We start from the raw sequence: 14,928 nt of genomic DNA, 5'->3' as shown, positions 1-14,928 counted from the left end.
TAACTCGATGATATTAAGGTCTACTCTTTCTCAATTTGTATCTGATAATTAAATTGTAATGATGACAAGTGTAATGACAAGTATTGAAAACAGTCATCACAATCTGCTGGTAACTATGGTAACAGTAATAGTAATATTTCCACAGAAGTGCATAAGAGGCAATTTGACAAGGATAGATAAGTACTAACTAGTATACTTTGACTGTGGCTAAAGTCCTTTACCAATACAATGACTGTGAAGAGTAGTATCACACTTGACACTGTGAGAACTTAATAAATATTTTTGGATATTCAATTTCAAATAAGGTAGTAAAATAATATGCTGAATATTTCAAAACCATGTTTAAATTAATTGTATAGTTAGAACTCAAGTTGTACATTTTTTTCCAAATTACACAGTCCATTCTAATAGAACTTCAATGGCAACAACAGAATAACTTCCTGAAGTAAACTTCATGGTCTTGATTATCTGATGATGGAAAAGTAACATACAATTGAAAGGATTTATTGTTACATTTTTTCTTGAACTACACTTATAATTATGTTTCACCACCTAAACAAGTTAATTGTTGTGCTTTTGGTATCAAAAATATCACAAGGAGGAATGATTATTTCTGTGTGTGTGATGTTTGTGGTGTGTGTGTATGTGAATGCTAACAGGACAGTGGCTGAAAGAGGCAACATAGCAACAGTATCAAAACCTAATTAGATATAAATTGTGAGTACTTAAAAGAAGGAAAACAATTTTGGGTGAGGTGCCAGAAGTCCAGGATGATTTCATAGATACCAAACAAATGTTGAAGCCAGAATGTCTATGTGACTTTGGTCAGTGAAATCACGGGCAAGAGAATCTGTGTAAAATTGGATGGCAGCTGGCTCACAAAGCTTCACTTGGATAAAGCACAGCAGAACAACGTAGAGCACCAGGCTGAAACTTTTTCTGGGGTCTACAAAACACTCACAGGCAGGAATGTTAATGTGGAATTGTGAGTTTCTGTTGCAAACAAAAATGACTAAAAAAATTATATTCACACATATACAAAACTCTATAATGGATCAGAACAAATGTAGACATACCACCACTCTTAAATTAGCAATTAACATCTTGTAGGCAGATATCCCCTCTGCTTATGTGGAGCTGAATATGTTTTAGAAATGAAGAAATAATGTAACTTGAAACAAATACACTGAAGCCTTAGATTGATCCATGAAGGCTATTAAAAAATACTGGTCAGAGGAGTTCCTGCTGTGGTGCGGTGGGTTAAGGATCCACCAGAATTTCAGCAGCAGTGCAGTTCAATCCCTGGCCTGAGAACTTCCATATGCCAGGTAGAGGTGAAGAAAAAAAAAGACTATTCATCAGAGTTCAAAAGAAATCTTTAAGGGGCAGAGATAAATATGCTTAGTGAGAGGGGAAATTTAAAAATTATGTTCTCAAATTCAAAAATAAAATAATTTTTTAAATATTCTTAATTTGAAAGATTCAATTTCTGAGATATTATAACTCAATAAACATAATTAAGAGTTTTTGCACAGGATATTAGACTCATTAGGAAACTAATTGTACCTAGAAAAAGAATCAATAGAATGGCCATGATCAAAAAGACGAAGTGTTTGTGAGGGCATGGAGGAAAGGGAACCCTTTTGCTGGTGGGAATGTTAATTAATATAGCAATTGTGGAAAACAGACTGAATATTCCTGAAAAATTAAAAATCAAACTACCATATGATTCAGCAATCCCATTTATGGGTATATATCCAAAGGAAATAGAAATGCTCTCGTTATATATTTAAATTTTTTTTGTTATAGTTGATTTTCAATGTTCTGTCAATATCTGCTGTACAGAAAAGTGACCCAGATATATATATGTGTGTGTGTGTGTGTGTGTGTGTGTGTGTATACATTCTTTTTCTCACATTATCTTCCAGCCTGATCCATCACAAGTGACTGGATATAGTTCCCTGTGCTCTACAGCAGGATCCCATTGCCCATCCCCTACAAATGCAAGTTTTCATCTACTAACCCCAGATTCCCAATCCATACCACTCCCGCTACCCCCAACAGCAACCACAAGTGTGTCCTCCATGTCCATGATCTGTTTCTGCTTTGTAGGTAGATCATTTGTGCCATGTTTTAGACTCCACGTGTAAGTGATATTCTATATTGTCTGTCTTTCTGTTTCTGACTTACTTCACTTCGTATGAGAGTCTTAGTTCCATCCATGTTGCTACCAATGGCATTTATTTTGTCCTAGTTTATGGCTGAGTAGTATTCCATTGTAGAGATGTACCACACCTTCTTAATCCATTTTCTCTTGATGAGCATTGAAGCTGTTTCCATGTCTTGGCTATTGTGAATAGTGCCGCTGTGAACATACGGGTGCATGTATCTTATTCAATGAAAATTGTGTTTGGATAGATGCCCAGGAATGGGATTTTTGGGTCATACGTTAGCTCTAGATTTAGTTTTCTGAGGGATTTCCATAGTGGTTGTACCAATTTACATTCCTACCAACAGTGAAGCAGGGTTCCGTTAACTCCACATCCACTCCAGCATTCATTGTTTGTTGACTTGATGGCCACTCTAACTGGTGTGATATGGTACCCCATTGTTGTTTTAATTTGCCTTTCTCTAATAATTAGTGATGTTGAGCATTTCTCATGTGCCTGCTGGCCATCTGTATGTCTTTGGAGAAATGTGTATTTAGGTCTTCTGCCCATTTTCTAATTATTCATTTGTTTTTTTGTTGTTGAGTTGTTTGTATATTTTGGATATTAAACTTTGTCAGCTGAATAATTGGAAAAATTTTCTCTGATTCTGTGGGTTGTTTTTCATTGTTTTGTTTCCTTTGCTGTGCAGAAACTTTTGAATTTAGCAAGTCCCACTATTTTGTGTGTATGTCTTTATTGTAGGAAGTGGGTCAAAAAAGATGTTGCTATGGTTTATGTAAAAGAGCCGTTCTGCCTATGTTTTTCTCTAGGAGTTTTAGAGTATCTGGCCTTACATTTAGGTCTTTAATCCATGTTGAGGTCATTTTTATGTATGGTGTTAGAAAATGTTCTATTTTCATTGCTTTGCATGTCACTGCCATTTTCCCAGCACGAATTTTGAAGAGATTATCTTTCCTGCACTGTATATTTTTGCCCCCTTTGTCATAGATCACTTGACCATAGGTGCTTGGGTTTATTCTGGGCTTTCTCTCCTGTTCCATGGATCTCTATTTCTACTTTTGTGCCAGTACTATATGGTTTTGATGACTGTAGCATGGTAGTAACGTGTGAGATTAGGGAGCTTGATTCCTCCCGTTCTGTTTTTTCTTTTCAATATTGCTTTGGCTTATTTGAGGACTTTTGCATTTCCATACAAATTTCATTTATTTTAAAAATTATTTAAAAACTTTTTTTTTTTGTCTTTTGTCTTTTTTTGTTGTTGTTGTTGCTATTTCTTGGGCCGCTCCCGCGGCATATGGAGGTTCCCAGGCTAGGGGTCTAATCGGAGCTGTAGCCACCAGCCTACGCCAGAGCCACAGCAACGCGGGATCCGAGCCGCGTCTGCAACCTACACCACAGCTCAGGGCAACGCCGGATCGTCAACCCACTGAGCAAGGGCAGGGACCGAACCCGCAACCTCATGGTTCCTAGTCGGATTCGTTAACCACTGCGCCACGACGGGAACTCCTTAAAAACTTTTTATAGTTGACTTATAATGTTCTGTCCATTTCTGCTGTATAGCAAAGTGACCCAGTCATACATACATATACATATATACACATATATAATATATATATACATTTTTCTCATATTATCCTCCATCATGTAATTTAAAATATTTTGTCTAGTTCTGTAAAGAATGTCATTGGTAATTTGATAGGGATTGCATTGAATCTGTAGATGGTCTTAAGTAGAGTTGTTATTTTGACTATATTGATTATTCCAATCCAAGAGCATGGTATATTTTTCCATCTATTTGTGTCTTCGATTACTTTCATGAGCATCTTCTAGTTTTCAAAGTACAGGTCTTTTGTCCCTTTTGGTAGGTTTATTCCTAGGTATTTTGTTCTTTTTGATGCAGTGTAAAATGGTATGGTTTCCCTAATTTCTCTTTCTGATCTTTCAGTGCTAGTATATAGAACTGCAATTGATTACTGTGTCTTAATTTTGTACCAGACACCAATGTCATATGATATCACTTCTATGTGGAATCTCAAAAAGGATGCAGTAAACTTCTTTGCAGAACAGATATCAACTCACAGACTTTGAAAAACACATGGTTTCCAAAGGAGACAGGTTGGGGATGGGGCCATAGGCTGGAGGTTTGGGATAGAAATGCTATAGAATTGGGTTGTATACATGTAAGGATAACTTGATCCCCTTGCTGTACAGTGGGAAAAAATAAATTAAAAAATAAAATAAATAAATAAAAGTAATAATAAAAAATAACCCCCTTTTCACCTTGGGGAAAAAAAAGAATTGGGTTGTGATGATCATTGTAGAAGTATAAATGTAATAAAATTCATTGAGTTAAAAAGTTTTGTATCTTGAGACTTTACCAAATTCATTGATGAGCTCTCATAGTTCTCTGGTGGTGTCTTTAGGATTTTCAAGGTATAGTACCATGTCATCTGCAAAGAGTGATAGTTTTACTTCTTTTCCAATTTGTATTCCTTTTACTTCTTTTGCTTCTCTGATTGCCATCACTAGGACTTTCAAAACCATTTTGAATGACATTGGTAAAAGAGGACAGCTTTATTTTGTTCCTGATCTTAGTGGAAATGCTTTCAGTTTTTTTCACCATCGAGAATGATGTTAGCTGTGAGTTTGCTAATGATTTTTATTATATTGAGGTAGTTCCCCTCTATGCCCACTCTCTGGAGAATTTTTATCAGGAATGGGTATTAAATGTTTTCAAAAGTTTTTTTTCCTGAATTTATTGAGATGATCATATGGTTTTTATCTTTCAGTTTGCTGATGTGGTGTGTCACATTGATAGATTTGCAGATAGTGAAGAATCCTTGCATCCCTCGGATAAATCCTACTTGATTATGGTGTATGACCATTGTAATGTATATTTGCATGTGTTTTGCTAATATCTTGTTGAAGATCTTTGCATCTATGTTCATGAGTGATAGTGGTCTGTAATTTTCTTTTTTTTTTAGTGTTTTTTATTTATTTATTTTTTAATCAGGATACTGGTGACTTCACAGGATGAACTTGGACGTGTTCCTTCCTATGCAATTTCCTGGAAAAGTTTTAGAAGAAGAGGTGGTAACTCTTCTCTGAATGTTTGGTAGAACTCAGCTGAGAAGCCGCAAAGTCCTGGACTTTTGTTTTTTGGAAGTTTTAAAATCACATTTTCAATTTCAGCACTGTGATTCATCTATTCATATTTCTATTTTTCTCATTCAGTCTTGGTAGGTTGTGCCTTTCTAAGTATCTGTCCATTTCGTCTAGGTTTTCCATTTTATGATAGCCCCTATGTTAAATCCTTTAAACTATACCCTCAAAAGTTCTGAGGTAAAATAACCTGTTTAATAATATTCCTTTGCTTTAGACTCTGTCTTGGTGTAAATTCTGTCATGAATTTTCTGGTTCATTAAATCTTGGTTATGTGGTAAAAAGAGATGTGATTCATGAAACACCTAATAGGCCGAGATTGAATTAGATATTTTCCATCCTGTAGGAGTCAGGGTCCAGCCAGAAGAAAAACTATAATTTGAACAGAATAAGTTCCCATACAATTATTAATTATATTGGTGTCACAAGTGAAAAGAAAATATTTACATATTAAATGACATACTCTGCCACTGAATTTGAATGATTATTTTGTTGGACATGTTGTAAGCATATTAAAGCTTTACTTGTTCATACCAATAACTCTGTTCCAGTCTATTTTTAATTGCTTAAGTGCCTGGTTTTTCTTGTTCTTGCTAATGAACATCTCTATACAAAAAAGATCCGGACTATGGTAAAGGCAAAGATTAGTTTTAGACTTTGTGAAAGTGTAAAATATGTTAGTTACAGTTACTAAAGTCACTAAAGATGTTACTAAAGTAGTCCATGAAAGAATAGAATTACAGCATTTAACTTCATAATGGGAAAAGTAGAATGAAGAAAATAAAACTCTTGAGAAAAATAAACCTATACAATCCAAAAGAATTCAAGAAATATGAAAAAAGGACTAATAACAAGGGGTTACAAAGCAAATCCACAAAATCCCATAATACCATAGTAGAAGCAAAGCAAATCTAGCTAATTAACATATTCTTCTACTTAACATGGTTACTTTTTTTTCTGTGTGTTGTGTGAACACTTGAAATCTACTCTCTTAGCAAATGTATAGTATTCAACACATTAAATCTCTAGATTTACACTATTTGATGCATTAAATCTCCTGATTTATTTATCCTGCATGACTTTGTACCTTTTGACTAACATATCTTCATTTTTCCTACTTCCCCACTTCTGGTCACAATATTTCTGATCTCTGATTCTACTTACTTTACTTTTTAAGATTCCACATAGAAGTGAGATCATGCAGTTGTTTCCTTTCAGTGTCTGGCTTATTGCAGTCAGCTAGCATAATGTTTTGCTCTTTCATCCATGTTGTTGCAAAGCAGGATCTCCTCGTGTTAAAGGCAGAATAACATTCCATTGTGTATATATGTACTATCATTTCTTTATCCACTCATCTGATGATGGACACGTAGGATGTGTTTTCCTCTTGACTACTGTGTGTAATATTGCAATGAACATGAGAATGTAGAGATCTCTTCACAGTACTGATTTTTGTCCTTTAGGTAGATATGTAGATGAAATAATATTGGATCATATGGTAGTTCTAATTTTAGTTGTTTAAAGCATCTCCATACTTTTTTTCATAATGGCTTGACATATTTGCCTTCCCACCAGCAGTGCCTATGGGTTCCAATTTCTAGACATTCTGGCCAATATTAACTTATTTTTAATTTTTATAATGCCCCTCCTAACAAGTGTGAGGTGATATTCATTGTGGTTTTGATTTGCATTTCCCTGATAATTAATATTGTTGGGCACCTTTTCACATGCCTCTTGGCCATTTTGATGTATTCTTTCAAAAAATATCCATTCCTTTACCCAATTAAAAATTGGATTATTTACTTTTTATTGCTATTGAGTTGTATGATTTTCTTATATATTTTGGCTTTTAACCCATCATCAGATCTAAAGGTTGCAAACACTTGCTCCCATTATTTTGCTTGCCTTTTCACATTTTGGTTGTTTCTTTTATTTTTTTATTCCCACACCTGTGGCATGTGGACATTCCTGGGCCAGGAATTGAACCTCCATAACAGCAGTGACCCAAGCTGCTTCAGTGACAATGCTGGGTCCTTACCTCACTGCACCATAAGGGAATTCCTGATTGTTTCCTTAATGTGCAGATTTTTTTGTTTGATAAACACGTAGTCTTGCTTGTTTAGTTTTACATTTGTTGCCTGAGCTTTTGGTGTCATAGTCAAGAATCATTATGCAGACCAATGTCAATAAGCTTTTACTCTATGTTTTCTTCTGGCATTGTTACAGTTTCAGGTTTTACATTTACGTCTTGTTCCTTTTTGTGTTGATTTTTGTACACAGTATAAAATACAGGTCCAATTTCATTCTTTTTCATGTGAATATAACTTTACCTATCACTATTTACTGAAAAGTCTATTTATTCCCCATTGAGATGTCTTGGCAACTTGTCAAATATTAATTAAGTAACTGTATAGGCAAGGGTTTATTTATGGGATCTCAACTCTGTTCCGTAGTTTTGGGCGTCTATTTTATGCCAGTACCATCCTTTTTGGTTTACTATAGCTTTGAAATATAATTTGAAATTTGGAAGTGAGGTGTTTCCTGGTTTGTTTTTCTTTCTCAGCATTGCTTTGGCAACTCAGGGTCTTTGGTGGTTCCATATGTATTTTAGGACAGTATATTCTAATTCTGTGAAAAATGTCCTGGAATTTTGATATGAATTTCATTGTATCTTAGATGGTTTTGGGTAGTATGGATGTTTTAACAGTATTAATTCTCATGATCCACTAAATATTTTTCTTGGAAAATTTATTTTCCATTTATTTCTTTTGCATTTATTTAAGTCTTTTTCAATTTCTTTCTTTAATGTCTTACAGTTTTTAGTGTAGAGGCCTTACAGCTCACTGGTAAATTTCTTCCTAAGTATTTAATTCTTTTTGGTATTCTCATAAAAATGGGTATTTTTTCTGATTTCCTTTTCATATAGTTTGCTGTAAAGAGATACAAACAATTTTTGTATTTTGATATTTTTTCTACATCTTTACTGGATTCATTTATTTGTTTTCAGAGTTTTTTGTGTTTTAAATATATATAATCATGACATCTGCAGACTTTCTATTTGGATGCCTATTAATTCTTTTTATTTCTGATTGGTTTTGCTAGTACTTTTTTTCTTTTTTACAGCCATACCTGCAGCATATGGTAGTTCTTCGGCCAGGGGTTGAAATGGAGCTGCAGCTGTGGCCTACACCACAGCCACAGCAACACCAGACGTGAGCCGCATCTGTGACCTAGGCTGCCACTTGTGGAAATGCTGGATCCTTAACACAGGGTCAGGCCAGAGATAGCACCTGCATCTTCACAGAGACAATGTGGAGTCCTTAAATGGCTGAGCCACTGTGGGAACTCCTAGTACTTCTAACACTATGTTGAATAGAAGTGATGAGAATGGGCATCCTTACTTTTTACTGGGTCTTAGAGGAAAAGTGTCAGTTTTCTCTCATTATCATATTAACTGTGGGATTGTCATTAATGGTTTTTATTGTGTTAAGGAAACTTCCTTCGAAATCTATTTTGCTGAGTTTTTATCATGAATGGTTGTTGTGCTTAAATGCTTTTCCTGTATCTATTGACATGATTATGTTGCGTTTCTTTTTATATTTCCTTCTGTGAAGTGGTTTACCACATTGATTGATTCACATATTTAAAGAAATCTTGCATCCCAGGGATTAATCCTCCTTGGTCATGGTGTATAATCTTTTGGAGGTTCTAAATGTAGTTTGCTTGTGTTCTACTGAGGTATATTTCTTATTCACAATGCTTGACTAGTAAAACTTCTTGAGCCTTTGCATATCAAAATGTATTCATTTTATTCTCATATTTTAGTTCTCATTTGGATGCTATAAAACTGAAAGTTGTTTTGGAGAAATTAAGGACATTTACCCATTAACACTCAATTTGTAGATTTGCAGACAAAAATTCTGATACAGGGTTGATTTTTTTCATAGTCTATTGTTATTTTGTGAATTTGGCATCCTAGTGAATTCCTACTAATATACTAATTGACATTTTTAGGAGTTCTATTTTGGGATCAATATTTTTTTTTTTTGTTTTCTTAGACATGTCAAAATGGCTATGACCTTTTGAGAGACCACTGAAATCCACCCATGGATGACTGAATTCATTCATTTCCCTTTGTACTTTGATGTCTACCTTTTTTTTTGGCTTTAATTGCCATCTTTTTTTTTTCTTTTTCTTTTTCTTTTTTTTCATCTCTTGTCTTTTCAGGGCCACACTCATGGCATATGGAGGTTCCCAGGCTAGGGGTCCAATTGGAGCTGTAGCTGCTGGCCTATGCCAGAGCCACAGCAACTCAGGATCTGAGCCACATCTGTGACCTACACCACAGCTCATGGCAATGCCAGATCCTTAACCCAATGAGCAAGGCCAGGGATCAAACCTGAAACCTCATGGTTCCTTCTCAGATTGGCTAACTTCTGAGCCATGATGGGAACTCCTAATTGCCATCTGTATGCTCGAGATTTCTACATTTCTCTTATATCTTTCTGAGTATCAGAAATACATATTTCAATTATACATTTCTGCTTCAATTCCATTTCTAGGACACCCTTCCAGCCTCATGTCTCTTCACTTTGCCATCTTACTCCTTTTCATCCATTGTGTCCCATCATTGGTGCCTTTTCATCCAGAAATTTTTCCCTGATGTGCATCTCTCCAACATGATTTCATAGTTCCCTGTGCTTCATTGTTTTATCATTTATAACACTGTGCTGTAATTTTCTACTCCCTCCTGGGAGTTTTTCAATGGTTCCTAAGCTCTTTGAAGGCAGAATCCAGATCTCTTTTTATTCACCACTGAAGCCCCAGCAACATGTCTGATACAATCCTTGTGCTCAGAAATATTTAATATTTGTCATTTAATTCTTGTCATTAATGAATTAATGACAAAGGGGAAAAAAAGGAATGTATTTATCCTGAAATTTTTTGTATGTAGACAGATATGTGTATTTTTAATTTTATTTATTTTTATTTATTTATTTATATTTGTTTTTGCCATTTCTTGGGCCACTCCCACAGCATATGGAGGTTCCCAGGCTAGGGGTCAAATCAGAGCTGTAGCTGCCAGCCTACACCAGAGCCACAGCAATGCAGGATCCAAGCCGCATCTGCAACCTACACCATAGCTCACAGCAACACCAGATCATTAACCCACTGAGCAAGGGCAGGGATCGAACCTGCAACCTCATGGTTCCTAGTTGGATTCATTAAGCACTGTGCCATGACAGGAACTCCAGATATGTGTATTTTTAAAAACAGCTTTTAATAATGAAATGTTTCTAAAAAGTAATCACATTGAGAAAATATAATAGAAACAGCTCATATTAATAAGATTATGAAATCTTGCTGAGGACAGGGAGCATATCAAGCTAAACTACTTGTTCATATGCTGAGAATTGTAATTTCCATTTGTTACCTCATCCTCAGTGTAAGCAGTAACAAAAACAAACTATAGTTCCCCCAAGAGGTATAGCCAAAATTGTCCCTAGAGTTGAATCAGGCAAAAGTAGGAAATAATTCCCTGGCCTTCATGACTACATTTTTGCATTTTTTAAAAATTATTGAAGTCATTCATTTTCCTTTGTACTTTGACTCATTCATTTAATATTGATCATGCACCTGCTATTTTGCTACCTTGTAGAAACGATTGTTATGTTTCAGGCAAGTAGTTTATATTTAAATCCCTTTCTGATATCAAAATATTCTTCTATTTGAATCATTACTCTTTCTGATGTGTTACCTACATAGCATGGGTGATATGAACAATACATGATGGTCCTGAAGCCTACAAGGTAATGTGGAGATGGTCTATATAACCTTCAATGTCTCACCCTCAGAGATAAGTAGGGCCAATGCTTTTATAGCCCCAAATAGTTACTTACTCTAATGTTACAGGCACTCACACAAGCACAGTTATTAATGAGAGATCACTCAATTTTTAGTGAGAGATAATAAATGAATATGTACATTTTGTTCAGGACAGGCCCTGTCTCAATAAAGGATATCTAGTATAGTTATCTGATTTTGCTATCATCATTGCTTGACAGTTGAGGGCATGATATAGGAAATCACTCAGTTTCCTGGCTCTCCAGTGTATCTTTTTTGATATCTTCCCCTTGATACCAGTTTTCTCACTTGAAAAATAACAATAGTAACTGTATACTTCCTTGGATTATTACAGAGAATGCTGCCCAATAATGGAAAATTTAATTTGTTATTTAATTTGTTATTAGAAGGCAAGCTTATGAATCCAGGTATCTGCTTGAATCTAGTAAAACAAAATCCCATTTTGGTAGAATTTTCTAAATATGAAAAGAGTGGCCCCACATTATGTTATTTTCTTGCACCTATTTCTGCTCCACTCAATGCAGGGGCTATGATTCCTAACAGTTAGTTGATTTCTTTGTCCCATAAATATTCCTTGCTGAGACAGTCTATTGACCATAGCCTCAGGTAAATCAATGTTGGGCCCAAGTCATCTTTATTTGTCACCTAAGATAGCTTTCCTGCCACACAATTTCCTAATGGCATTTTTCATCTGGGCATTTCTAAAGGTATAGATTAAGGGATTTAACATGAGGGTTATGGTAGTGTAGAATAAAGCAACTGCTTTGTCAATTGATAAAGTACCTGCAGGTCTCAGGTACACAAATATACAAGGCACAAAGAATAAGACAACCACTGTGATGTGGGAGATGCAGGTGGAGAGGGCTTTGTGCCTCGCCTCCAAGCTGTAGGTCCTTAGGGAGCACAGAATGACCACATAGGAGACCAGCAGGAGAAGGAAGTTTAAAAGACAGATGAGGCCACTGTTGGCAGCAACAAAGAGCCCTAGAGTGTGGGTATCAGTGCAGGCAAGATCCAGCAAAGGGTTCAGATCACACATAAAGTGATCTATGATGTTAGGACCACAGAAGGGTAATCTGGAGATGAAGAGGATCTGAATGAATCCATGGAGAAAGCCTCCCACCCACGACACTCCCACCAGCAGGCCACACACTCGCCGATTCATGATGGTCATGTAGTGCAAAGGCTTGCAGATGGCCACATAGCGGTCATAGGCCATCACAGTCAGCAGGATGACCTCAGCACCTCCAAAGAAATGTTCCCCAAAGATTTGGGTCATACACTCCTCAAACAGGATGGTATTCTTTCCATGGAGTGAATCTATAATCATTTTGGGGGTACTGACAGAGGAATAGCAGGCATCAATGAAGGAGAGATGGGCCAGGAAAAAGTACATGGGGGACCCCAGGGATGGGCTGGCAGTGATGGTGATCACGATGAGCACATTTCCTACCATAGTGATAATATAGATGACAAAAAGCACAGCAGATATGAGTTTCTGCATCTCTGGATTCTGTGTGAGCCCCAGGAGAACAAACTCTGTCACATTGTTCCTATTCTCCATGTATATCATGTGATGGTTAATTGCATTACCTGAAAAGAAAACCATTTTTATGAATGCCACCTTGACTTTGGTACACTTCCCATTATACCATATATTAAATCTCTAAATTCTATTAAGTCTTAGATTTTTTTTCTGTTTTGTTTTCTAGGGCTGTACCTGTGGAAGTTCCCAGTCTAGGGGTAATATTGGATCTGCAGCTGCCAGCCTATGCCACAGCAACACCAGATCCACACTGTGTCTGTGACCACACCACAGCTCATGGCAACACCACATCCTTAACCACTGAGCAGGGCCAGGGATCAAACCCGCATCCTCAAGATTCCCTTCCACTCAGCCACAACAGGATCTCCCAAATCTTGAATTCTTTTAGTGTGTGTTTGTGTGTGTATTTGTGTGTGTTGGAAATAAAGATTGTGAGTTCATAAAGATTATTTAGATTATCTCCCATGTAAAGTCTTTATTAACACTATAGATATGAGTAACTTTTCAAAACACACACGCAGGAGGCCACCTGTGTACACGTCTTCATCCCGAAGGACTGAGTCTAATTTTACATAGTACATAGCACATAGCACACATATTGGCACCCAACTCTGAAAAGCAGGTAGAAGTTGGGCGTAAAAATCTATTATGTCAAAGCTGGAGAATTTTTGCTTTAGTATCTAGGAAATGAGGAACCATGGAAGGTTATTGAGATTATGAGTGAAAAGATGGATAGGAACTTGAATAAGAGGAATCTTGGATGTTATTCTACTAAAGACCTTTGGGAATCTTGGATGTTATTCTACTAAAGACCTTTGTGAATCTTGGATGAAATGCCTGAAATCCAGTAAAGGGGTAGAAAGCAAATGCAGGAACCGCAGGAGTAATAATAGTTGAATAAGGAGATATCTAATGGCAGAATATGGTGTCTGATATCAGAGAGGTGGGTCTTATCATTGGCTTTATTTCTATGAGCCTCAAAATTTTCAACTGACAAATTAAGGTTAATATTAATTATAAATGATCTTTTCAGCAGTTGGAGAGAGGATGAAATACTCTATTACTATACCTGAAAAGTATTGAACAATGAGCCCTGTGTATGGTAAGGAACAATCTTTAGCAAGGGTCAGCACTATCGCAAAACTTACCTTAGTTGTCTTAGATGGTCTTGATGTTTTGGGTTGGTCAAAAACAATTTTTTTCAAACTGGCTGCTTCTTGTAATAAGTCATTCTAAATATAAAGTATATATCAGACTTGGGAAGAGCTTATTCATATAGTTCACTATCAAATAAACAATTATTAAGAAATTATACACATTGAATATGTGCCAAGTTTTTGGCATGTCAAGTATACGTCAGTAAGCTTGTTTCAAAAAGGAAGAGTTCTTATAAGCCTAAATCTTCCCACCATTCCTAAAGCTTCAAAAGTTCTTCACAGAAACTCTGTTGGAAACATCATTCAGGATCATTTTTGCATTTAGAATGGGTTCTCTTGAAAGGCTATGAAGAAGTGATCTTAAATAAATGGGTCTGGTTCTGTGGGGCAAGAGGCAGATAGTGTAGAGGTCAAAAAGTTCACTCTGTCCATGATGAAGCTGGTTCTGGAGAGGTGAATGGCAATCAAACTCATTTTCACCTTGCCCTTGTCTAGAAGACATTTAAAAAGATTTCCATACGCTTCAGGGACCTTGTCTCAGGGCTGCTGCTTTCTCTCCTAGGAATTAATTATCAGCTTTGATAGAAAGGTTTGTTTTAGGAGCAAGTATCTGCAGAAATGTGTTGAGAAACACCCATTCTTGAATGGGAAGAGGATCATCTGTAACCTTGTAACCTAGCCTAACCAAGAGTCCCTTTCTCTATCTAAGCCTGGACTGTTAAGAAAACTGAATGTCATGCGCACAGCAAGGTGGCAAAATTGCAGTGTATGGAAATGATAGGGATGGAGGTGATTGTAGAAATCCCCCAAAAAGGACTGTAGATTTAGAGGAGTACCTAGGGGAGTATGGGAGATCAGTGTAAGTTACTAACTGCTCAAGAAGGCCATCAGAACAAGGCAGGCTTGCTTGACATGTGGAGGCATGAGATAAACCTCAGGTCATTGGGTGAGGTCCGCATTCAGATTCAGACCAAGGGCAGGAGTTTGAGGATGGCCTTTCTGCTGATTTAAATGAGCACCATGACCA

General features: G+C 36.4%; 2 protein-coding genes across 3 annotated transcripts in view; both read right to left on the bottom strand.

The window, feature by feature from the left end:
* The window catches only part of LOC110259269 (olfactory receptor 4C46-like), a 949,087-nt gene that overhangs the window by 256,758 nt on the left and 677,401 nt on the right, over nt 1-14,928 (bottom strand). The gene's annotated exons all lie outside the window — the stretch shown is intronic.
* On the bottom strand, nt 11,833-12,771 carry LOC110259719 (olfactory receptor 4C46-like). The gene has a single exon (XM_021085470.2). The coding sequence runs from the start codon at nt 12,769-12,771 to the stop codon at nt 11,833-11,835; it is 939 nt and encodes a 312-aa protein (XP_020941129.2).

This window comes from Sus scrofa, chromosome 2, assembly GCF_054392235.1.
Source record: "Sus scrofa isolate SSC_HxYL_T2T_F1_AM1 chromosome 2, Sscrofa_HxYL_maternal_Yorkshire_Landrace_v2.0, whole genome shotgun sequence".
NCBI classification, from domain to species: Eukaryota; Metazoa; Chordata; class Mammalia; order Artiodactyla; family Suidae; genus Sus; species Sus scrofa.
The sequence above is the reverse complement of the archived record's forward strand: the minus strand, read 5'-3'. Positions and strand labels throughout refer to the sequence as shown.

Bases quoted from the DNA above. Each gene is read 5' to 3' on its own strand.
- LOC110259719 (XM_021085470.2), bottom strand. From the start codon at position 12,771: ATGATATACATGGAGAATAGGAACAATGTGACAGAGTTTGTTCTCCTG.